General features: G+C 40.5%; 1 protein-coding gene across 8 annotated transcripts in view; it reads right to left on the bottom strand.

Moving 5' to 3' along the window:
* The window catches only part of LOC123331130, a 587,693-nt gene that overhangs the window by 417,148 nt on the left and 143,353 nt on the right, over nt 1-27,192 (bottom strand). For all 8 annotated transcript variants that reach the window (XM_044934518.2, XM_044934514.2, XM_044934513.2 and 5 more), the window contains one exon: nt 2,781-2,887. In XM_044934518.2, the coding sequence (XP_044790453.2) occupies nt 2,781-2,887 (107 nt within the window). The remainder of the gene's footprint in view (nt 1-2,780; nt 2,888-27,192) is intronic.

Genomic DNA, 27,192 nt, shown 5'->3' with positions numbered 1-27,192 from the left:
CTAGCACATAAAAATGGTATCACATTAATTCTCTTCAAGGTCATGATTAGAAAATACAAGTTTGTGGAAAAACAGCAACATTTGCATGTCACATGAAGTGTGACCAATGACAGGTGCAGCCCTTACATGGCTCATAAGACTAGCAAAAAATGCTGCACAGTGACTACCCATTCCATAAAAAGAAATATTTACTGAAATGGAATGGACAGTGATTCCATATCATGTTGCTAAATCAGGCAAGCCTGACTAAATGAACCCTCCAGACAGGAAAGACGTTTTTACACACTTAATAGGGTGGTATAATTCTAAAGAAATGTAAAATCACGATAGAGGCTAAGGAAATCTACTGGTTACATTCTCATTCTAGAGAAGACAATATTTATCCTGGTGAAGTCACACAGCTTGTAAAGGGCACAGCCCCCAAAAGATGCCCAGTCTTTCAGAGTCTAATTCACTGTTCTTTCCACACCGGTAATATATTTTAGAAATTACATTCTGAGGATAAAATTCAAAACCAAAACAAGAATAAAAACTTCCCACTCAGGGGCTTTGAGGTAAGATCCTTAGTTGAGTCTAAAGGAAAAAAAAAAAATCATTAGCTTGAGTTAGAAAAGGATAACCCTCCTCTTCCTGCTAACATTCCTTCACATTTTGCTTTTGATCATTGCTAACAGACCTCATTTGTACTGTTTCCTTTAATGTTCCTCTGCCTCATCCCATCTCTCCTTCAACTAAGGAAGATTTGGGGGTTTTCAAATCAAGCCTTAAGCTAGCAAGGGCCAAGTAGATTGATAACCGAGCAGGATGCCTTATTAGCAGAGATTGCAAACACTGAAAAAGCCCCCAACATTCCAGCAAAGATTTCAGTGTTCATTTCTCCTCCAAGTTACTAAGGTACCTCTACTTTGTGGCCTAAATTGCTCTCTTGCTAGCTGAAGAATCTCCTCATTAGTATGAAGCTATAAAATATTAACAGAGGAATTATTCTTTCTTTGGAACAAGACACCTTGCACAATTTGCTCAATATATTCCTAACTTATACTTCCTGGTTCATTGAAGAAACTATCTAAATACCACTGAACAGAAGATGGAGACTCAGCCATGACAATATAAAATAGCCAATAATATATTGAAGAATAGGCTCTGTTTCATCATGATAGTTATTTTTACTGGTTCTCTTGATCATAAACTCACAGGGGCACAATTATTCCCAAAACAGTCAGAAGACTTGCTGAAATATTTACAACGGTTACACAATATTAACAGTCTTGACAGATTGCTTTTATCCTGAGTTGTCCAAATATGCATTTGCTTGTATAAATTATTCCAAATATTATGAAAATAAGACATACCATGCTGCAAACAGTGAAAGTGTTAGTCGCTCAGCTGTGTCTGACTCTTTGCAACCCCATGTTCTGTAGCCCCCCAGGCTCCTCTGTCCATGGAATTCTCCTGGTAAAAATACCAGCTGCTGCTGCTGCTAAGTTGCTTTAGTCGTGTCCGACTCTGTGCGACCCCACAGATGACAGCCCACCAGGCTCCTCTGTCCCTGGGATTCTCCAGGCAAGAATACTGGAATGGGTTCCACTTCCTTCTCCAGGAGATCTTCCATATCCAGGGATCAAACCAGGTCTCCTGCATTGCAGGTGGATTCCTTACCATCTGAGCCACAAGGGAAGCCCCTTTTTATATATTCCCAATGCCAAATCCATAAGGAAATATTTTCAGTAACACTGAATTTGTGTTTTCACCCCCGTTTTTTGTTTTGTTTTGTTTTGTTTGCTTTTCTTGCCTTAGACATAGAAGAGATCCAATGTGGGTCTCAATAAAGACAAGATGTACAAAACAGAATTTGCAAGAACAGATTGAACTTCATTCCAGTATTAACTTGAAGGTTGAAGCTCATCTAATTCTAAAATATTAAGAAAATGTTCTGCTCTAGAGTATAAATTTTTCATAAACATAATCCTTGTTGTTTAGTTGCTGAGTCATGTCTGACTCTGTGTGACCCCATGGATCATAGCCCACCAGGCTAACCTCTGTCCATGGAATTTCCCAAGCAAGCATACTGGAGTGGGTTGCCATTTCCTTCTCCAGGGGATTCTTTAGCTTAGCATTTTTAATAAGGAACAGAAATCTGTCCTGTAATGTACACAAAAGGCCTGGAAATCAAGCCTTCTCTGGGAGATTATATACTAAGTTGATTGCTAACTTTGTTGTGGCAATAGATTATATTTGAGACACTAACATACCATGTTAGAAATTTTAATGAACATTATTATAACATTCTTACTTTTTAGTTTTTCTGTTTTCTATCAGACAATGCTGGTCAGGTCTGTAAACACAACTGCAGATGATTCTCCTTGAGAGCTAACATCTTCCTTTCTATGAAAACCATGCACAAAAATTCATGAGGCTAGTGCACATTCTTAAGACTTACATGTACACCCTGGAAATGCAGTATTTTTTGGAGAGCCTAAACCCTTAGATCATACCAGATGCCACACACCAGTCATGAGATTCACCACTTGAAATAGCCAGTACAAGTCAGCTAATGAAACCCCCACACATGAAGACTCCAGAAACCACGACCCACAGCTCTTCTTCTTTTAAACCCAACACAGGAGGATTCCAAAGAAATACATCAAAGAAAATTCATTGTCATTAAAATTGAGTAAATTAAGTAAGCCACTGTAACTTCCACAGTCCTTCACAAATTACTTTAAAAAAATAAAAAGTGTACAAGGCACAAAATAAGTCACAGACATTATCCAACTTACCAAGCTGTTCAGCAAGGAAAACTGATGCTGAAAGCTGCCACCTGTCCACACAGTCATCAGCAGAATCCGGTGTAGAGGTCCCAATTCCTGAGCAGGAAACTTCCCATCTGCAGGAAAAAAATAAAAAGGTCAAACATTGACAATTCTCTCAAATATGCATATATATCGCTAATAAATATGTGCATATCTAATATATACATATGTACATATAAATTATATATATATCAAGAATTATTCAGTTCAGTCACTCAGTCGTGTCCAACTCTTTGTGACCCCATGGACTGCACGTCAGGCTTCCCTGTCCATCATCAACTCCCAGAGTTTGCTCAAACTCATGTCCATTCAGTGATGCCATCCAACCATCTTGTCCTCTGTCTTCCCCTTCTCCTCCCACCTTCAATCCTTCCCAGCATCAGGGTCTTTTCTAAGGAGTCAGCTCTTTGCATCAGGTGGCCAAAGTACTGGAGTTTCTGCTTTAGCATCAGTCTTTCCAATGAATATTCAGGAGTGATTTCCTTTAGGATTGACTGGTTTGATCTCCTTGCAGTCCAAGGGGCTCTCAAGAGTCTTCTCCAATACCACAGACAGCGAAAATAATGAAATTTAATAACTGAAAAATTTTATTAAATATCTTTGGGTTTTCTCATAACATCCATGTCTTAACTGATGCTCTCAAACTGTGGTGCTGGAGAAGACTGTTGAGAGTTCCTTGGACTCTCAAGAAGATCAAACCAGTCGATCCTAAAGGAAATCTACCCTGAATATTCATTGGTAGGACTGATGCTGAAGATGAAGCCCCAATACTTAGACCACCCTACACGAAAAGCTGATTCATTGGAAAAGACCCTGATGCTGGGAAAGACTGAGGGCAAGAGGAGAAGGGAGCAACAGAGGATGAAATGGTTGGATGGCATCACTGACTCAATGGACATGAGTTTGAACAAACTCCAGGAGATAGTGAAGGGCAGGGAAGCCTGGTGTGCTACAGTCCATGGGGTTGGAAGAGTCTGACACAACTTAGTGACTGAACAACAACAACAAATATTACTAAAACAGCCAGAAGAGACTGTGGATCTCTAATTCTTAAACTTGACACAAATCACGCAAACATCCACAGCCTGGAAAATCTCCATGTATGTAAATGTAAATCAAGATGCTAGAAGAATAGCAGGTATGATTCAAAGGAGACACCAGCTGCCACAGAGCGGGTGGATCTAAGTAGACACAGCCATAGGGACAACTCTAATCCTTGCATTAAAGAAAAAGAAACATTTTAACAGGTTTTTAAAAGCATTTGAGGTCAATTGAAACTGCGTTATTTTCTCCATTTTGTTAATAAAATGTACTATCCTTTTAAAGGAATTATTTATTCTCAGACAGCTTTAAAATTTGAGGGGAAAACTCCAAGATAAGTATTACAGGGTGGTGTACATGTTGTATATCAAGAAAGATTATCTCCCTCTGTGACTACAGAGATGAATGCTACTGTATTTCTTTTTGGCACTGTTTTGGGTATTTATTAATCCTTAATAAAATATTAATCACAAGGAAAATAGAGGTTTGGGTCAGAAGAAGTTTTATTTTGTGCACCATACCGAGAAGGCTAGACTCATAACACAAACAGTTTGACGCAACATTGATGAGACTCTAGTGAGTTGAATTCTTATTTTACTGAACTAAACAAAGGCAGTTCAAAAGAAATTTTGACTCTGGTTAGCCTAAGTAATCCCTGAGAAATTTGCTTTTATTAATGACAGCAACATCTTTCAAAGGGCACTCTATTGTCAATTTTATTTACCCTTCATTTAAGGTTAGAGATAAATCTGATAACAATACTTCTTCTTAATTATTAAGCCTGTTCAAATACTTGACATGAAGTAATGCTTTAGGATATTATAGTTAAACTTTGTGAAGTGTGGAAAATTGAAAGAGTGCGTTTAGTATTGTTATTGGTATTTTCAATTTCACATGATGAGTAAGAATGCAAGCCTTAGAACAAGCTGCCTTGATTCCAACTCTGACCCTCTAGCTTATCAGTAATATGAGTTAAGGCAAGTTAACATTTTCACACATGAGTTTCCTTACCTGTAAGTTAAGGATGATAATAAATTAGTGCAGAATTATCTGAGACCAAATATATGTTAACTACATGGAATTGAACCATGTATATAACAAATACTGCATAAGAGAGGGTTGTTATTATTCATATTAATATTCTGAATACCCAAGGACCACATTTATGCCAGGAATTTTTTTAGGTGGATAAAGCATTAAACAAAGTTCACACATCCCTGTCATGGTGAAGCTTATATTTTAATAAGGCAGATAACCAATAAGCACTAGAAATAGAAAAACACATGGCCCTTAGACAAAAAGCACTAAGGAGAGAAATAAAGCATTACAGAGAATACAAAAACAACAGAATGGGAAAGACTAGCGATCTCTTCAAGAAAATTAGAGATACCAAGGGAATATTTCATGCAAAGATGGGCTCAATAAAGGACAGAAATGGTACAGACCTAACAGAAGCAGAAGATATTAACAAGAGGTGGCAAGGATACACAGAAGAACTGTACAAAAAAGACCTTCACGACCCAGATAACCACGAAGGTGTGATCACTCACCTAGAGCCAGACATCCTGGAATGCGAAGTCAAGTGGGCCTTATGAAGCATCACTACAAACAAAGCTAGTAGAGGTGATGGAATTCCAGTTGAGCTACTTCAAATCCTAAAAGATAATGCTGTGAAAGTGCTCCACTCAATATGCCAACAAATTTGGAAAACTCAGCAGCAGCCACAGGACTGGAAAAGGTCAGTTTTCATTCCAATCCCAAAGAAAGGCAATGCCAAAGAATGCTCAAACTACCACACAATTTCCTCATCCCACATGCTAGCAAAGTAATACTCAAAATCCTCCAAGTCAGGCTTCAACAGTACATGAACCGTGATCTTTCAGATGTTCTAGCTGGATTTAGAAAAGGCAGAGGAACCAGAGATCAAATTGCCAACATGCACGGGATCATCGAAAAGCAAGAGATCAGCAGAGATCAGCTCAGTCATGTCCAACTCTTTGTGACCCCATGGACTGCAGCATGCCAGGCCTCCCTGCCCATCACCAACTCTAAGAGCCTACTCAAACTCATGTCCACCAAGTCAGTGATCAGAGCTGATCTCTGCTCAGAGTCATGCAGAGACACGACTGCCACAAAATATCTACTTCTTCTTTATTGACTATGCCAAAGTCTTTGACTCTGTGGATCACAACAAACTGAAAACTTCTTCAAGAGATGGGAATACCAGACCACCTGACCTGCCTCCTGAGAAATCTGTTTACAGGTGAAGAAGCAACAGTTAGAACTGGACATGTTAGAACTGGTTAGAACCAGTTAGAACTGGTTGCAAATCGGGAAAGGAGTACATCAAGGCTGTATATTATCACCCTGTGTATTTAATTTTATGCAGAGTACATCATGTGAAATGCCGAGCTGGATGAAGCACAGGCTGGAATCAAGATTGCCAGGAGAAATATCAATAAACTCAGATACAAAGATAACACCACCCTTATGGCAGAAAGCAAAGAAGAACTAAAGATTCTCTTGATGAAAGTGAAAGAGGAGAGTGAAAAAGTTGGTTTAAAGTTCAACATTCAGAAAACTAATATTATGGCATCCAGTCCCAGCACTTCATGGAAAATAGATGGGAAAACAATGGAAACAGTGAGACTTTATTTTGGGGGGGGCTCCAAAATCACTGCAGATGGTAACTGCAGCAATGAAATTAAAAGACGCATGCTCCTTGGAAGAAAAGCTATGATCAACCTAGACAGCATATTAAAAAGCAGAGACATTAACTTTGCCAACAAAGGTCCATCTAGTCAAAACTATGGTTTCTCCAGTAGTCATGCATGGATGTGAGTTAGACTATAAAGAAAGCTGAGCACTGAAGAATTGATGCTTTTGAACTGTGGTGTTGGAGAAGACTCTTGAGAGTCCCTTGGACTGCAAGGAGATCCTACCAGTCCATCCTAAAGGAAATCGTCCTGAATATTGATTGGAAGGACTGATGCCGAAGCTGAAACGCCAATTTTTTGGCCACCTGATGCGAAGAACCGAGTCACTGGAAAAGACCCTGATGCTGGGAAATATTAAAGGCAGGAGGAGAAGGGGACGACAGAGAATGAGATGGTTGGATGGCATCACTGACTTGGTGGACATGAGTTTGAGTAGGCTCCCGGAGTTGGTGATGAACAGGGAGGCCTAGCATGCTGCAGTCCATGGGGTTGCAAAGAGCCGGACACGACTGAGTGACTGAACTGAACTGAGAATAGAAAATGTGGTAAGGTGGTGAAGTTTTAGAAAGGCCGGGATGGGGGTGGGGGTGGGGGTGGGGGTAGGTGGTTGGGCTAAGTATCAAACATTTTTCTCCCAGTTTTAAAATACCCTATTCTTTCTGAGTGGTACTGGGTCCCACTGGACCTGGGACTTAGGAGTTGAAATCTGCTCGGCGGGCCTGCTCCTTGCAAGACTCTCCAGTAGAGGGAGCTAGAGACAAACTATGATGGGAAGCATGAAGGGTCCTACTTCCTGCTCATGTCCGGCTGACCTCCTGGTTCTAGCCATTTTGCTCAGCATTAAACTCACTTTGCTCCAGCATTCCCATTCCCTCTCAAGCAGTTGAAGCCCATTTTTATGGACTTCAGAGTCAGTCTTCTCACGTCCCTACGAGCCCAGAGAGACAGCTGCACTGCTGGCTGGTAACTTCTCTAGTGCCTGAGCCCATATCACTCCCTCCAAGCTCAGAGAGCCCGCCCAGTGGAACACATCCTCCTGAGATTTGCAAGCCTCACTCCCAGCTTCTCAACTGTAATCTTGGCAGTCGTTTCCTCATTTCTCCAAGGGATGGCAGCTGTTTCTTGCAGTTGCGATTTCTGATACCTTGATGTTCTCACTGCCCCATTTCCAGCTGTCTGGTTCACAAATCTCCGTGCTTAGCTAATAGCTTTTCCATGAAATTTTCTCTTTTAAATTCTGATGTGAGTTCTCTCTCCTGGAAAGAATGTGATCATAGGATGGAGAGCAAAGGCTTCACTGAGTGAAGGTTTGAAAGAAGTGAGGGAGTGAGACACACAGCTTTTGGGGAAAACAGCATGGTGGACAGGATCCAGTGCAAAGGCCCTGGGGTCCATCTGGTACCTGCAAGGAATCGCCAGAGAGCCTTGTTCAGGACAGTGAGCAAGGGTGGAACAGGGGAAGCTGAGCGGTTACCAGGGGCCAGATACAGAATGCCTCACAAATAGGGTGACCAGGACTTACCCTAGGTGCTGGACACTTTAGAAGATGAAAGTATGCTGTAAATAATCATGCTGAAATAACAGGCATTGATGGGGAATGTTCTGGGCATATTGATTTGAATGACCTTCCTATGTGTGATTCATTGCCAGGACTGCGGCTTTTTATCTGAAGTGAGGTACAAAGCTATTTGACAGTGTTGCATAGAGAGATGACTTGCTCTGATCTGCATTTTAACTGCTCCCAAGAGAAAAAGAGATATGTACTTTCTACAAAACAGTGTTTCTCAACTCAGTATGAATTATTTAATTACAGTCTACAATAAATGTGGTAAAACATACATGGGTTTTTTAGTAAATTCAATATAAAGGAAAACACACATGTACCAATACATTTACCATGAAATCCAAATGTTATCAATAATTATTGAAGTAAACTCTGGCTTTCTTTTCTATTTTCAGGAAAATCATTTACAGTTTTGAAATGTTGAAGTTCATTATGTGAAAAATCCTTAGGCCCTTTGTCTGTTCCAGATTTTCCCCTCTGTTCTTGAAATAGTATAAAGGATGAAATTAGCTTATCTTTATTTCCAGCTAATACTCATCACAGGAAAAAGTAAAGGTTAGGAGGAAAAAAACTGTGGTTAAGAATTAACAAGGCTGGAATTTGAGCACCTGTCTTCAAAGCCAGAATTTTGTATTAAACATCCTTTCTGGCTAATTTTATGACCTTTTACCTTCATTTTAAACATTAAAGATAAAATTCAAAGAAAGGAACATGTTGGTTTAATTTGTTGTTGAGGGAAAATTGGAATTTTTTTTTTTAAAGTGGAATATTTTTAAATGAGAAAAATAATTCCTTTGAAAATAAAACTTCGGTTATCTTAATGCTTTTCCTCTGCCAGAAAAGCCCTAATTGTACTTAAAGCCATTTCTTTTCTCTAACATTCCCACATGTTACAAGAACAGGAAGACTGGAAGCTTCATTTAGCAGAACCCACTGTCAACTGGGATCCGGCTTGATTCTACCATTAAGATGCACTTAGACAAATGGCTCATTACATATGAATATCAGACTTCCGCACTGCACAGAAGAAATAATCACGCCTTGCCTGGGTTATTCTGTGTCCTATCCAGGCTAGTAAGAACCTCAACTCTGTTCTCTAGATCATATATATTGAGTAAAACAGCTTTAACCTACCCAAAGTAATAAAAACATTTCAACTCCTGTCTTACTTCTGGAGACAGTGAAAAATCAATCTCAAAGGAATGGAACATGTGTATCAAGTTCAGTCTGTGTTTCAAGCAATAGCCTTCATATCGCCCTAGAAACAGGATCCATGACAAAAATAAAAGAATACAGAACTAAGCAAGACAGTGAAGATGAAAAATCATCAGCTAGAATTTCTCTTGTCTGATAATATATTCAGTTAGTTTGTGAATTAAATGCTACTTCTCTTTTCTAAATTATATATTGTTTATTTTCCTAGATGCCATATATTGTTATATGAAACAAAATCTATGCTAATTTAAAGAGCAGGACAGTTAAATATGTATTATTTTCCTAGAAACCATATATTCTGTTATATGAAACAAAATCTAAGCTAATTTAAAAAGCAGAACAGTTAAATGGTTGAATTTGAGAGGAAGGTCTACTTGCTTATTTTGAAGCAAGTTTTCAATAGAGATGTATTTTTTTTCTAAAATCTATACACAATTTATGAAAACTTTCACACTGAAAGAACAGAAGCATCTTTGTGTTGATAATAGAGTCTGTGCATCAGAAACAGATTCTCCTCATCTTTCTTCGATGCTGAAAATGTCTGATGGCTCTCTACTGACAGCTAAGTGATATTCCAACACCTCCTGCAATCCTGAAGGATCATCAACCATATGACCCAATGGTTTAATCATCTAAATAAAACCCAAACGTTTTATTCAGCACCATGAGTATTTCTCTTTAACCAGGGTTGACGTCTTCCTATTGTCTGAAAAGGTTCTCAAATTCTGCACACTTCTTATCAGACTGATCGTCACATGTAACATGTTTCACTCTTCTTTTCTGGGAACACTGGCAGGAACTGCAGGTCCACTAGTGGCCAGCAGCACGTTCAGATTATTTTGTCTGAAACAGAGGGCTATTGTGTCCAACGGAGGGTATGGCTTTACTTCAGAATTCCAGGGGAGTGTGCGGTGACTCACACACTGAGGAATGTCACAGGGATCTCCAGGGCCTCCCCAATCACACAGCCTTCTCTCTAAACACCTTCAATCACAGCTTGAACTGAATATCGTATTCATTCTCCCTCTTTCTTGCTTCAGGCCCTATGTGAAACTTCAAAGCCTCTGATAGTCCAATAAAAGTATCACACAGCTATTTTTTTTTTTCCTTTGCAGAGAGAGACACTTTATCCTAGCATCATTACAGGCAAGGCAATTGATCAGTTCAGTTCAGTTGCTCAGTCCTGAACAACTCTTTGTGACCCCATGGACTGCAGCATTCCAGGCTTCCCTTTCCATCACCAACTCCCGGAGCTTACTCAAACTCATGTCCATTGAGTCGGTGATGCCATCCAACCATCACATCCTCTGTCATCCCCTTCTCCTCCCACCTTCAATCTTTCCAGGCATCAGAGTCTTTTCAAATGAGTCAGCTCTTCTCATCAGGTAGCCAAATAACTGGCATTTCAGCTTCAGCATCAGTCCTTCCAAAGAATATTCAGGACTGATTTCCTTTAGGATGGACTGCTTGGATCTCCTTGCTGTCCAAGGGATGCTCAAGAGTCTTCTCTAACACCACAGTTCAAAAGCATCAATTCTTCGGTGCTCAGCTTTTTTTATACTCCAACTCTCACATCCATACATGACTACTGGAGAAATGATAGCTTTGACTAGATGGACCTTTGTTGACAAAGTAATACCTCTGCTTTTCAATATGCTATCCAGGTTGGTCATAACTTTTCTTCCAAGGAGTAAGCATCTTTTAATTTCATGGCTGCAGTCACCATTTGTAGTGATTTTGGAGCACAAAAAAATAAAGTCTCTGTTTCCACTGTTTCCCCATCTATTTGCCATGAAGTGAAGGGACCGGATGCCATGATCTTTTTTTCTGAATGTTGAGCTTTAAGCCAACTTTTTCCCTCTCCTCTTTCACTTTCATCAAGAGGCTTTTTAGTTCTTCTTTACTTTCTGCTATAAGGGTGGTGTCATTTGCATATCTGAGGTTATTGATATTTCTCCTGGGAATCTATATTCCAGCTTCTGCTTCATCCAGCCCAGCGTTTCTCATGATGTACTCTGCTTATTAGTTAAATAAGCATGATGATAATATACAGCCTTGACATTTTCCTTTTCCTATTTGGAACCAGTATGTTGTTCCATGTCCAGTTCTAACTGTTGCTTTCTGACCTGCATGCAAATTTCTCAAGAGGCAGGTCAGGTGGTCTGGTATTCCCATCTCTTTCAGAATTTTCCACAGTTTGTTTAAATCAACACAGTCAAAGGCTTTGGCATAGTCAATAAAGCAGAAATAGATGTTTTCCTGGAACGTTCTTGTTTTTCTGATAATCCAGCAGATGTTGGAAATTTGATCTCTGGTTTCTCTGCCTTTTCTAAAACCAGCTTGAACATCTGGAAGTTCACGGTTCACATATTGCTGAAGCCTGGCTTGGAGGATTTTGAGCATTACTTTACTAGCGTGTGAGATGAATGCAATTGTGCAGTAGTTTGAACATTCTTTGGCACTGCCTTTCTTAGGGACTGGAATGAAAATTGACCTTTTCCAGTTTCTTGCCCACTGGTGAGTTTTCCAAATTTGCTGGCATATTGAGTGCAGCACTTTCACAGCATTATCTTTCAGGATTTGAAAGAGCTCAACTGGAATTCCATCACCTCCACTGGCTTTGTTCATAGTGATGCTTCCTAAGGTCTACTTGAGTTCGCATTCCAGGATGTCTGGCTCTAGGTGAGTGATCACACCATTGTGATCATCTGGGTCATGAAGATCTTTTTTGTATAGTTCTTCTGTGTATTCTTGCCACCTCTTCTTAATATCTTCTGCTTCTGTTAGGTCCATACCATTTCTGTCCTTTATCGAGCCCATCTTTGCATGAAATGTTCCCTTGGTATCTCTAATTTTCTTGAAGAGATCTCTAGTCTTTCCCATTCTGTTGTTTTCCTCTATTGCTTTGCACTGATCACTAAGGAAGGCTTTCTTATCTCTCCTTGCTGTTCTTTGGAACTCTGCATTCAAATGGGTATATCTTTCCTTTTCTCCTTTGTTTTTTGCTTCTCTTCTTTTCACAGCTATGTGTAAGGCCTCCTCAGACAGCCATTTTGCTTTTTTACATTTCTTCTTCTTGGGGATGGTCTTGACTCCTGCCTCCTGTAGAGTGTCACAAACTGCCATCAGTAGTTCATCAGGCACTCTATCTATCAGATCTAGTCCCTTAAATCTATTTCTCACTTCCACTGTATAGTCACAAGGGATTTGATTTAGGTCATACCTGAATGGTCTAGTGGTTTTCCCTATTTTCTTCAATTTAAGTCTGAATTTGGCAATAAGGAGTTCATGGTCTGAGCCACAGTCAGCTCCCAGTCTTGTTTTTGCTGACTGTATAGAGCTTTTCCATCTTTAGCTGCAAAGAATATTATCAATCTGATTTTGGTGTTGGCCATCTGGTGATGTCCATGTGTAGAGTCTTCTCCTGTGTTGTTGGAAGAGGGTGTTTGCTATGACTAGTGCATTCTCTTGGCAAAACTCTATGAGCCTTTGTCCTGTTTAAATCTGTATTCCAAGGTCAAATTTGCCTGTTACTCCTGTTATTTCTTGACTTCCTACTTTTGCTTCCCAGTTCCCTATAATGAAAAGGACATCTTTTGGGGGTCTTAGTTCTAAAAGGTCTTGGAGGTCTTCATAGAACTGACAAACTTCAGCTTCTTCAGCATTACTGGTTGGGGCATAGACTTGGATTACCGTGTTATTGAATAGTTTGCCTTGGTAACGAACAGAGATCATTCTGTCGTTTTTGAGACTGCATCCAAGTACTGCATTTTGGACTCTTTCATTGATCATGATGGCTACTCCAATTCTTCGAAGGGATTCTTGCCCACAGTAGTATATATAATGGTCACCTGAATTAAATTCACTGATTCCAGTCCGTTTTACTTCACTGATTCCTAAAATGTTGACATTCACTCTTGCCATCTCCTGTTTGACCACTTCCAATTTGCCTTGATTCATGGACCTAACATTCCATGTTCCTATGCAATATTGCTCTTTACAGCATTGGACTTCTACCTCCACCACCAGTCACATCCACAACTGGGTGTTGTTTTTGCTTTGGCTCCATCTCTTCATTCTTTCTGGAGTTATTTCTCCACTGAACTCCAGTAGCATATTGGGCATCTATCAACCTGGGGAGTTCATCTTTCAGTGCCCTATCTTTTTGCCTTTTCATACTGTTCATGAGGTTCTCAAGGCAAGAATATTGAAGTGGTTTGCCATTCCCTTCTCCAGTGTGAACAGTATGAACTGTATGAACTGATCATCAGAGGATAAACCCCAACCAGGCTGTGAGCAGATAAAGGAGCATGGTGAATTGTACTAAAGTACAGAAAGACGACCACCCTAAAGTGCAAACACAGACTGCAATGCACTTCACCAAAAAAAAAAAAAAAAAAAAAGAAGAAGAAGAAAGAAAAACAAGCAGTCACATTTGTATTTGTTTAAACTGTCAGCTTGTAAGTGGAAGAACATCAAAAATATCAGAGAGTCTGCCCAGTTAGCTGTGTAATACTTGACTCTTTAGCTGTTCATTCCCTGTGTGATCCAGCCTTCCTGTTTGATAAATCTTAAGAATTTCACATTTTCATCCTTCCGGATACCTTTAATATTTTCTTTCTATATCATTTTTAACTTCTTGGACACACCAGCATAACACTTAGCTAATATTCATTGGCTATGTGTGTTAAGACCAAAAACTTTTCCTTCCTAAGGTTTAAAATCTGAGTAAAAAAGAACAAACTGAACACCAGAATCTTAATAAAAGTCAAATAGTGGAGCCAGTGTCCATTTAGAAAAGCACTCTTACCCTGCCTTAGCATTCTCTTTCAGTAAATACTAACATTTAACAAGTTATCAAAATATTTAACCCAGTTACCAAATTAACAGTGTCATTCCAATAGTCACTCTTCAGCGTATAGTATATGTTGGAAAGATGAATTTCACATTTGATTAAGCGGATTTGAAAAATGGTTTACATGAAAGTATGCTTCTCACTTAACAGCAGTTTAAGCTCAGAAAAAAATGAATATAGACTCCTTGCAACTGCTGTGGAATAGAAAATAGGCAGAGGCTCAGGAAAAAAGGAAGAGAGGGCTGCAGAAGTGCAAAGTGGGTGGGGAGGAGAGGACAAGGAAGGGCTGGGAACAGAAAGAAAGGAGGCGGCAAGTGTCAACAGCTGGAAAAGTCCCTCTCATGGACATACTCTGAAGTGAAACATGTGTGGCCTCCAAAATCCAGAGTTCTCAACTGCTCATCTCTGTCTTCCTAGCAGGAGTTGCATGGTGCAGTTACTTCCTCTTTATCTTGGAGGGGAACGTCCCAGCATGACGGAGACCCTGTCACTTTCACTATACATTTGATTGATATGGCATTCTGCTGAATGTTCCCCGAGTTCACGCCTACTTCTTGGGACATGTGCTTTGACAGAAGGTTTCGAATCCTTGTAACTTCCTGATCACCAGGTCTAATCAGCATAATGTCATCCAGAGAGTCAACTAGCATGGTGTCCTTTAGAGCGTCAACCTGACCGAGGTCCCTGTGTACCGCAGGATGAAAGGACCAGGAGCACAGCTCTGGGGCAACGGGGAATGTGTGCTGCTGCGCTCACTACTCAGAGGCAAAGTCTTCTTAATCCTCCCCGATAATGGTTAGCAAGAAGAAAGCAGCTGCCAGATAAAAGGCCACATACAGAGTGCCAGCAGCTGTGTTGATGCGTTCTGTTAAAACACCAGCACGTCTGACACGGCATCTGTGATGTGGCTACCACAATGATGAGAGCAGCGGTCTGCCGCAGGGCCTCCCTGTGCTTCCTCTCCCTTGCTGGGCATGCCCAGAGGGCATGGTCCTGACCATCTTCCCCCTGGAAGATGGTTTCTAGGGCTTGGTGTTCCGGTGAGCAACCTTGAGGAATGGGGTAATGTCTCCCTCTGGACATTATGGTCCCCCAACTCTGAGCTCCTCAGCTGTGATGCAAATTCCTTGCTCCTGTAGAGCACAGTCAAGTGATGGTTGCTTTGGCTGCTGCCGATATATCCATTGTTATATATACACAACAGCTTGAGTTCCCTTATCCTTTCTCTAATTCTACACAAAGGAAATTCTGACATCTTTACTTTGTTAGGTTAGGCACAGCTGTGTCTGGATTTCAGGAGATACCTTTGCACAATGCTGAATCCTACATCATAGGTCAGTGTCCCATTGTTAATAATGGGGTAGAATTGCTTTGGGCTTCCCTGGTGGCTCAGTGGTAAAGAATCCACCTGCCAATGCAGGAGATGCAAGTTCGATCCCTGGGTTTGGAAGATCCTCTGGAGAAGGAAATGGCAACCCACTCCAGTATTCTTGCCTAGAGAATCCCATAGACAGAGGAGCCTTGCAGGCTACAGTCCATGCAGTTGCAAAAGAGCTGAACACAAGTTAGCAACTAAATAACAGAAATAGTTGTTTTACAATGTTATGTTAGTTTCTATAGGAAGTAAATTAGTTATATGTATATATGTATCTTCTCCTTCTTGGACTACAACCCTCCCACACTCTCCCAATGACATATATACACTATTGATACTATGTGCAAAATAAATACCTAATGAGAATCTACTATAGAACATAGGAAACTCTACGCAGTGTTCCGATGACCTAAATGGGAAGAAAACTCCAAAAGAGAGGGAATAAATATGTACACGTATGGCTAATTCTCTGCTATACAGTAGAACCTAATACACTGTAAAGCAACTATACTCCAATAAAAATTTTTTTAAATAAAAATAAATGAAGATATGGTACATATATACAATGGAATATTACTAAGTCATAAAGAAGAATGAAATACCATTTGCAGCCACATGCATGAACTTAAAGCTTATCATACTAAGTTTAGTATGTCAAAGATATCAATAAATATCATATGCTATCACTTATATGTGAAACCTAATTTTTTTTTTGAAAGATACAAATGAACTTATTTACAAAACAGAAAAAAACTTATAAATATTGAAAACAACCTTGTGGTTACTGAAGAAGAAACATGGGACTGGGGGTGGGGTGGGGGGGGAATCAGAAGCTTGGGATTAACATACATATACTACTATACATAAGCTAGGTAATCAACAAAGATCTACTGTATAGCACAAGGAACTCTAGTCAGTATTCTGTGATAACCTATATGAGAAGAGACTCTTAAAAGGAATAAAGGTGTATACACACACACACACATGTAAAACAGTCACCGCACTGTACACCTGAAACACAACACTGTAAATTAATTACAATCCAATAAAATTAAAATATTCTTTAAAAAACTCCCATACACCCCAGGAATAATAAATAAATCTCAGATTGAATAAAATTATAAAGTCATACAAATCCTCTTAATCAGATATGTATCTAAAACATAGTTGTCCAAAAAGTTTAAAAGGATGGAAATAATGTACAAATATTTAACACATATAATATTTGTGGTATATATATATAACACATATAATAACACATTAAACATTTAATACAAATATTTAACAGGCAAAAAAATGGTTTCATAATATCAGAGTAAGTAACCTATAATGCAAAAATTGAAAACAAAATGCAAAAGCATCATTTACTTTCACAGAGGACTTTTAAATGTATCTTAAAGTATGGTAATACAAAACAATAATATTCGTTGCATCAGGTTTTATTGGCACACAGTCGTCTTCTATATGTTAAGTTAATCAGGAGGCCATCAGGTTGAGATGGTTCTAAAGTCCTTACAACCCACAGAGGAAAACCAAAATCTCAGCCTGTAAATGCCTCAAGCTCACAGAACTGACGGAGAAGGCGATGGCACCCACTCCAGTACTCTTGCCTGGAAAACTCCATAGACGGAGGAGCCTGGTGGGCTGCAGTCCATGGGGTCGCGAAGAGTCAGACAGGACTGACCAACTTCACTTTCACTTTTCACTTTCACGCACTGGAGAAGGAAATGGCAACCCACTCCAGTGTTCTTGCCTGGAGAATCCCAGGGACGGTGGAGCCAGGTGGGCTGCTGTCTATGGGGTCGCACAGAGTCGGACAGGACTGATGCGACTTAGCAGCAGCAGCACAGAAACGAAACCTAAGGACAACCAATCAGGAAGCGCCAACTAGGCTTTCAGCTCCAGCCAGTCAACAGCAACTTTACTTTGTTTCCCCCATTTCTCTAAGGAAGTCTGACTCTGAGCTCTTATTGGTAGAGATCTTAACCACTTCAAGTTTGGCACTCAGTTAAGTTCACTTGACTGGAACACGCCAGGCTTCCCTGTCCATCACCAACTCCCGGAGCTTACTCAAACTCATGTCCACCGATAGGTGATGCCATCCAACCATCTCATCCTCTGTCTTCTCCTTCTCCTCCCGCCTTCAATCTTTCCCAGCATCAGGGTCTTGCCCAATGAGTCAGTTCTTAATATCAGGTGGTCAAGGTATTTGGAGCTTCAGTATCAGTCTCAGTCCTTCCAGTGAATATTCAGGACTGATTTCCTTGAGGATTGCCTGGTTGGATCTGCTTGCAGTCCAAGGGGACTCTCAAGAGTCTTCTCCAACACCACAGTTCAAAAGCATCAATTCTCTGGTGCTCAGCTTTCATTATAGTCCAACTCTCACATCTGTACATGACCACTGGAAAAACCATAGCCTTGACTAGATGGACCTTTGTTGTTTGGCACTACCCAATCCAAAACTTTTGCTTAAACTCTTATTAGAGATTTTAATATGCATCAATGTACTTTTAAATCATACTTGAACTAAGATCATGGCATCTGGTCCCATCACTTCGTGGCAAATAGATGAGGAAACAGTGGAAACAGTGTCAGAGTTTATTTTGGGGGGCTCCAAAATCACTGCAGATGGTGATTGCAGCCATGAAATTAAAAGATGCTTACTCCTTGAAAGGAAAGTTATGACCAGCCTAGGCAGCATATTAAAAAGCAGAGACGTTACTTTGGTAACAAAGGTCCATCTAGTCAAGGCTACGGTTTTTCCAGTGGTCATGTATGGATGTGAGAATTGGACTGTGAAGAAGGCTGAGCGCCGAAGAATTAATGCTTTTGAACTGTGGTGTTGGAGAAGACTCTTGAGAGTCCCTTGGACTTTAAGAAGATCCAACCAGTCCATCCTAAAGAAGATCAGTCCTGGGTGTTCATTGGAAGGACTGATGCTGAGGCTGAAACTCCAATACTTTGGCCACCTCATGCAAAGGGTTGAATCATTGGAAAAGACCCTGATGCTGGGAGGGATTGGGGGCAGGAGGAGAAGGGGATGACAGAGGATGAGATGGCTGGATGGCATCATCAACTCAATGGACATGAGTTTGGGTGAACTCTGGGAGCTGGTGATGGACAGGGAGGCCTGGCGTGCTGCGATTCATGGGGTTGCAAAGAGTCGGATATGACTGAGTGACTGAACTGAACTGAAATATTTTAACTTAAATAAGCATAAAAAGAAAAGAATTGCAAGATACAGAAAAGTTCTAGAAACTCTTAAACAGGAGAAAATTTCCTTTATTTGTTCACTACTGGTCACCACCGTCTCATCTGACAACCCCTTCTGTGGCTGTGTTGCAGGAAGAGGGACCCCTTTCAGGGCCTGAAACTGGGCTCTTGTGTAACACTCGGAAATGAATTGTCCGAGAAGACACATGTGCTGACAAAGCAAGAGATTTTATTGGAGAAGGGCGCCCAGGTGGAGAGCAGGAGGGTAAAGGAACCCAGGAGAACAGCTCTGCCATGTGGCTGGCAGTCTCAGGTTTTATGGTGATGGGATTAGTTTCCGGGTTGTCTTTAACCAATCTTTCTGACTCAGAGTCCTTCCTGGTGGTGCATGCCTTGTTCAGCCAAGATGGATGCCAGAGAGGAGGATTCTGGGGGTGGGCAGACACGTGGTGTCTCCTTTTGACCTTTCCCAAACTCTTCTGGTTGGTGGTGGCTAATTAGCTCTATGTTCCTTACCAGGACCTCCTGTCATAAAACAACTCCTGCAAATAGGAACTATGGTGCCTGACCAGGGTGGGCGGTTTCAGTCCGTGCGCTTCCCCTAACAGCTGTGCATACTTTATACAAACACATCCCACACACCTAGTTACTCTTCACAGTAACTAAGGTTTCATTGAGGAAACTCTCAAGAAGGAGTCAGGATGCTCAAGAATATACTTTTCCTCTAGCAACAAGTTAAAGGTCCTCTGATATGAACAGTAGCAAGGGTTGGGAAGGGTATTTTAAAAGGCAAAATAAAAGTGATGTCAGAATAATGAATGAGCATTAGATACCTGGGGCTGTAAGAAGCACTAAAATGGAACAAGTAAACACAAATGGTCAGCGGGAGCTTGAGACTGTGATGTGAAATAGAAAATCAAACAGTGTGTCTCTTGCAAGGGCTTCCCAAGTGGCTCGGTGGTAAAGAAGCCACCTGCCAATGCAGGAGATATGGTTTTGATTGCTGGATTGGGAAGATCCCCTGGAGGCGAAAATGGCAACCCACTCCATTATTCTTACCTGGGAAATCCCACGGACAGAGGAGCCTGGCGGACTACAGTCCATGGGGCCACAAAGAGTCAGAATGACTGAGCATGCCCACACATCTCAAATCCTTTATAAAAGCATGAGGGGCAGTCCTTCAAGCCTGAGGGCTAAGCCTATCTGTATGCCAGATTTGCATATTATGGGCACATCTGATTAACAGTAAGTAGTCAGGTATCAAATGGAGTTTATCATACCTCTTGACATCTGAAAGCAACCCATTTACTTGCCTTGCTGAAGTTTTGCTCCCAAATACTAAGATAGAAAGAATTGCATCCTCCCAGTAAAAGGGCCAGATGACAGCCACTGCTACAAAATAAATTAAGGCAAGTCAGTGTGAAAATGTCTTAAAAAAAAAAAAAATCTATGCTTAGGAAATATTTTGAGAGGTGCAAGAACAGGGTGCTATGGCGTACTTCCTGAAAAGACTTCAGGGAGGCTGAAATGTCATCTTGCTTTCCGCTGGGCTGCCAGCCTGCAGAGCCAGGGCGATGCCTAGTTGATGCTTAAGCAGAGTTTTTAAATGAAGCAATGAAAAATGGGATTCCCCACAGAGTAGAAGGCAGATAATGCTAGTATTTTTGCAAAGTTGAGAAAAGCAGCTTCTCTAACCAGTGTCCTCCAAACCGCACCAGCCAAAGGGAGAATCTAGGTGGTCAGATGTAACTCATGAGGCTCTGGGTAGAAGAAACGTGCTAAAGTCTGGACCTCTGAGAAGAAACCCATCCGCTCTCGAAGAATGATTTACCAGGTTTGTTTCTAGATTCAGTTTAGTCAGTTCAGTCGCTCAGTTGTGTCTGACTCTGTGCGACCCCATGAATCACAGCACACCAGGCCTCCCTGTCCATCACCAACTCCCAGAGTTCACTCAGACTCACATCCATCGAGTCAGTGATGCCATCCAGCCATCTCATCCTCTGTCGTCCCCTTCTCTTCCTGCCCCCAATCCCTCCCAGCATCAGAGTCTTTTCCAATGAGTCAACTCTTTGCATGAGGTGGCCAAAGTACTGGAGTTTCAGCTTTAGCATCATTCCTTCCAAAGAAATCCCAGGGCTGATCTCCTTCAGAATGGACTGGTTGGATCTCCTTGCAGTCCAAGGGACTCTCAAGAGTCTTCTCCAACACCACAGTTCAAAAGCATCAATTCTTCGGTGCTCAGCCTTCTTCACAGTCCAACTCTTACATCCATACATGACCATAAGAAAAACCTGTTTCTAGATTAACTTGATGCAAAGAGCCAGGAGCTTACAGTAATCGGGGGTGGGGTAGATGGTGGGGATTTAAAGGTTCATCTAGATTCGGCAGTGGAGCTTCTTTGAGCAGCCAGTGGTTATGTGCAGAAACCCCGCTGTGTAGACAGAGGCAGGAGTATGAAGTCTGGGCAGAGAGCAGCGGAGCAGGGGACAACACGTGGACCGAGGGAGAAAATTAAGTGCAATTTTTTCATAACTTTTCAATTCTCATGCCACCCAATTGAATTCTCTGCACTTTGCTGTTGTTAAAAGATAAGATTTTATTTGATCAAAATTCAATTTCATTAGGGCAGCAAACAGGAAGTAGTTAGGGCTCCACCCCCAGGAACTTGGAGAGACTTTTATAAAGAAGGAGAAGCAAAGTAAGGACGGAGCTGATTCGCTGTAACTTACATCCTCATTGGCTGTTACAAATTGGCAGTCATCAGGTTTTGATTTTGTAAGCATGAGGCATTTGAAAGGCTTAGATTTCAATCTGCTTCCATGGGCTGCCATAGCATGACAGCTAACTGAGTCTCATGACCTTATTATTTTAGCAACTATTCTGATAGAACTTTTTATGCTTTCAGTTTATTCATCTTCCAAAAAAAAAAAAAAAAGTTGAGCTCCTACATTCTGTTATGCACTACTCTTTATGCTAAGACGTAAAGCAATGGACATACAATCTGTACTCTCAGGAGCTGTATTTGAATGGGAAAAGGAATGGAGGCAGACAAGGAAGAAGAAAACAAATTTCACATATATATAAATATAACATGGTAAGAGGAGCAATGGAAAAAGGAATGGTTAATTGGATTTGATTGCAGTTCTATGAGGAGTGATCAGAGACTCACCAATTAAGTGAGCAATGAAGAAGTCATTAGCAGAGGTTTTAAAGTCATGAGACTGGGTGAAACAACCCAAGAAGGGTATATAAAAACTTTTTTTTTTCTTTTTATACTTACTTCAAGTGAGTTCTGCTCTTAGCAACCAAACAAGTTTGAATTGAAAGAATTGTTACTGGGAGTAGCTGCGGGTCCCTGACACCACTCCGGTCCCAGTTCTGGATCATGGAAAAGCTCAGCTATGGTTTCCCTCTCTCCTTTCATTAATTCCTCTGTATTTGAATTAGCTTGATTTGGTCTCTCTCAACCAAACCCCTCTTATGAAAGAAACTTAATAATAAACTTGGCTTCAAACAACACTGCACTTTTTCTGGTCCACTTAAAAAATTCTTTGTATCCCTTGACACAATTATAACCAAAGTAAATGTTGCCATTTGGCTAAGGCCCTAAAACTAGTTTTGCAATAATTTAATTTTAGTCTTCTTTAAACACAATTTAGGCAGAGATGACAATACATCACCACAAATAAATTATTTCCCTAAGTAGTAAAATATATAATAATGTCTACTTTCAGGCTGTAGAAAACAGCTTTAAAGCAAGCAGGGTGTCTGCCATACTTTTAACAACCTTCTGTACTGGCTGACTGAAGAATTCTCTGAAGACATTCTGTCAACTATATGAAACAAATGACACTCAGAAATTGTTGCTTGCTGTAGCTGAAGCTACACTTATACACGATATACTTTTATAGTACTTTGTAGAATCAGAGACTTTGCTGTGTCAAGCCAAATATTCTGTTTTGTTTTTCCTCTTCATTAAAAAAAATTAGTTCTGGTTTGTTTATTCTTGAAACAGACAAAATACTACCCCTTACTTTGTTGAAACCATTAATGATTTTCATCCAAAGGCTTAAAAGTACTGATAGATGGCAAGATAATGAGCAAAAATCAACTTGAATACACTTATAGTTTTTTCCTCAAACATTAGGCATGTTCTTCCAATGTGACCATTTTGATTGTTATTTTGACTCCATAAAAATCTGAATTCTGGGCTAATAATCAGTAAGTTCTATTGACTTGTCACTCTGCTATAAAAACTCATGGGGAAGGGAAGGTTAATATAAGAGCAACGATGTCCTGTGTAAGCCTAAATTCCAATGCTCGTGAATTTGTTAGATCACACTGAAGTACCAGAGATGTATAATGTTGACAGAGTACATGAACAGGAGACAGCTATGTGGCCTGGAGAATTGATGGAAAGTTTTTCAAAGGAACCTTTTTTGAGGTCATGAAAACAAATTTTTTCTGATTCCATTTAAAGTTCCATTTAACATACATTTATTGAGTATCCACCATGCAGAAAGTATTTTGCAACATCACAGGAAAGTACAGCCTTTATAAACTCAAATAAGACCTTGTCTCTGACTTCAAATGATGGCAAAACTCCTGGGAGTAGGAACCACTATTTATGTAAAGACCAGACAGATGAAGGAGGAGGGCCACGAGCTATAATGGGATTAGTCTCAGGTTTCCTTCCTCAGAACATTTTATTAAGTGAACGCTTCCTTTAAAATCTATTCTAGTGATGCTGTTGATGAGAGACAGACACCTATACAGAATTTACTAATAAGGCCACTGGGAAGTGCCAATTTTTAAGCCTACATGTGTGCATAGTAAGCCACTTCAGCCATGTCCGACTCTGTGACCCCGTGGACTGTAGCCCACCAGGCTCCTCTGTCCCTGGGATTCTCTAGGCAAGGATACTGGAGTGGCTTGCCATGTCCTCCTCCAGGAGCTCTTCCTGACCCAGGGATTGAACCTTGTCTAATACATCTCCTGCACTGGCCTGTACCACCACCACCTCCCCCAAATTAGAAAAAACCTAAGTGGTAAAGTATAGAGAAAATGTTAATAAACCATTGTACATACAAGGATTATCACACTTTCATTCTCTACTGTACTATACCCATTCTATAGCAACACAAAGTATAAACACACACACACCAATATTGACTGATGTCAGTGGAAACTGGAAACCAAACAACACTTGTGTAAACTAAGCAAAATCTACTCATCTACATGATACACAAATAGTTTGGCCCTGTAAAGATACCCAGCAGAGAGTTTAGAAATATTTTTTTAGGACAGTGCAAACTTCCTGGGCCTCAAATCTCACCACTTGCACACAAAGAGAATGGATGACAATAATCTAGACTGAAAATGTCAATCAGAAATTCACGATGAGATATCATAAACTAAAGATCTGTATGACTTTTTAAAGTGGTTTTTTCTTTAAATCTCTTTCATGATTCTTCTAACTCCCCTCGATTTGAGAAATTAGGGAAACCAAGAATCAGCACAGGGCATTCCACTCAGTGTCACGTGGTGGCCTGGGCAGGAGGGGGCTGGGGAGAGTGGGTATGTGTGTGTATGGCTGACTCCCTTCACTGTCCACCTGAAGCTATCACAAACCCTATTAACTGGCTATACTCCAATGCAAAGTAAAAAAAAGTTCAATTAAAAAAAAAAGGAATTAGGAGAAACAATCATTTAATGGAATACAGCTATTATAATGATCTGATAACACAGCCCCAAAGGTCAAGAAAGACACTTTTCCAAAAGCAACTTCATAATCCAGGTGAGTATGGTAACTGAAAATACAGGAGAGCATTTGGCCCTGTGGTGAAAGTATGGTTAACTAAATTAATGATTTAATTTTGATATGACAAAATTAAAATAGATAACATTTAATTTTTTGGCATCCATGTACACTTAAGCAACAGAAAGTAAAAAGAAATCATTCTCTCACTGTCATAAGACATCCAAAAGATTTACAACTGCTCAGAATGTTTCTAGAAAACATTCTGATGTTCTGTAAATGACATTTTTTCTTTTAAGTCTGAGGTTTGTATAATCAATCTATCCTTTAGCTTTCTGTTTGGTTCACTTCCTAAGATTTTAAGTTCAGTGGGCAGGTTCACTTATATTTAGCTCCCAAAGTACAAGAAAGTGCTGTAATTCAAAGGGATTTGCAATGCTTGTTTCAAAGCTGAAAATCAAAATGTAATTCATTCATTTATTTTCAGATTGATTAGTTGTCTACTGGAACAGTCAACAAAAGATGGCTAATTACAGAAGATTGAAATAGAAAGGGTGTTATTTGCACATAAATAGTGTTTCCAAAATGGGAAATCCAGGGGAAGAAATGACAGAGCTTAAGAGAGGATTGAGTAGGACTAAGTTCTCTCCCCTTCATTGTGAAAGTTATGTCATGACTTTAAAGAAAATCTGTTGGTTACCTTAGCCAGAAAAGGTAGTTGGATACAGGTTAACTGTTGCAGCACAAGGATTTTTATTAATTTTCTATTGAGTCTCCTGTAGTTTGAGAACAGGAGGCAGTGCATGCTAAGTCACTTCAATCATGTTTGACTCTGTGACCCTGTGGACTGTAGCTCGCCAGGCTTCTCTGCCCAAGGGATTCTCCAGGCAAGAACACTGGAATGGGTTGTCATGCCCTCCTCCAGGTCAATCCATCTCCACCCAGGGATCGAACCCACATCCCATATGTCCTGCATTGGTAGCCTGGCTCTTTACCACTAGCACCACCTGGGAAGCCCAGAGACTTGAATAAACCTGTTTGTGTTTGGACGCAGCTACTAACAGCCTTTTGTTGCTGTGAAAGGGCAGGTAGAATCTGAACCTTGTGATGATCCTGGGGAATCTTGAGGAAGAATTTAGGAAGAGGGATGGTGTCTGGTAATAAAATAGAGATGCAGGCTGAGGGCCAGTGACTGCTGGGGAAGAGGGCTCTGGGCCAGGCACTTCCCTGGGGGGATCTCCACCCTCACATGCATCTCAGGAAGCAGGCTTGCACCTGGAGGGAAGGCAGGGGAGGGAAACATAATTCTAGCTCACAACATTCTCAACAGTCCCGGAGAAGCCACAATGTCCTCTGCACCTCGGCTTCATATACAGAGATCTTGTCTCTGCTCTGAGTGGCTGGCATAGGACTCCGCGGGGCTGCAACTCCCATTAAAACACACAGCAGCTTTTGAGCTCCATCAGGAATCAGGGTGTGAACAGCGCAGTTCCACCTGCTCAAGGGCAACTGTGGGCCTCCGTCAGCCACAGGGCTGCATGGCTGGGGAATATGGCCTCGGCGGTGCCGGAGGTCGTGTGTCTGCTGTCCCCGTCCAGTCGAACTCTCTGGAGTTGGGATGAACGTTGTGGGAGGTCCGATCGCACTTTTTCCCAAACAAGTGTAACACAGTGATCTTAAGTCTCCTGAATTCTCTATAGTAGAGGAGCAGTCAGAGGTTTGTCACCTGGTAATAATCTCCCATCCTAACTAATTTGATGGCCTGAAGGGTCAGCCAGTCTAGATTGGCCCTACAGGCAAAAATTACGCAAAGTTTTTAACAAATGGTGAATCTACACAATTTTCCATGTTTTACTTCCATGTCGGTTTTTGATGTCTTTGCACATAAAATGTCATGTCTAAATGTAAGCCAGAGAAATTCTTAAAGCCTTTGTGTACCTACATCCATTCTTAATCTATATGGCTACTCAGCCTTTAAAATTCATTGACTGAGACTGAGGGCTGACATTTTTATTCTACTTAATGTAAATTTAGATAGCCACTTGTGGGTATTGGCTACTGCTTAGACAACAGAAGTCTATAAGATAATAGGAAAAATCATTTTATTTATATATGTATATTTAAGATTCTCATTTTTGTCAGTGTAAGCTGTACACCAAGATTCTCATAGTGTAAACTGTACACCAAGCTACCAATAAGAGGCTAGCTTATAGATACAGCAAACCACTAAACATTACACAGAAGTTTCTTTATTAGGTGCTGGGCAACTGGTAAAAAGACAAAAAAAAAAAAATTACCCAAATGCAGGCAGGAGAAGAACAAGCAAACAGTATTGATTAATTGTCATTATATCTGGAAAACATGAGCTTCTGATTAATTGTAAACTTACTAAGGCATAACCCAAGATCTCCAAAGAGTCAAATAAGCAAGGTTGCTTAGCCATTTTGAAGCAATTTATTGATTATCCACTAAGGGAAATATTTTTATCAAATACTGGAAAGGCTGGGTTAGATAATAGATTTTGTTTTGTTCTTTTTCTGCACTTTAACTTTACATAACTTCTCATCTATAGACATTTTGCAGTTTTTCCATTCTCCAATAAATGCTGATGGAGACAAATATGTCAATAATATCTATATTC

Source organism: Bubalus bubalis, chromosome 22 (assembly GCF_019923935.1).
Source record: "Bubalus bubalis isolate 160015118507 breed Murrah chromosome 22, NDDB_SH_1, whole genome shotgun sequence".
In the NCBI taxonomy this organism is placed as follows: Eukaryota; Metazoa; Chordata; class Mammalia; order Artiodactyla; family Bovidae; genus Bubalus; species Bubalus bubalis.
The sequence above is the reverse complement of the archived record's forward strand: the minus strand, read 5'-3'. Positions and strand labels throughout refer to the sequence as shown.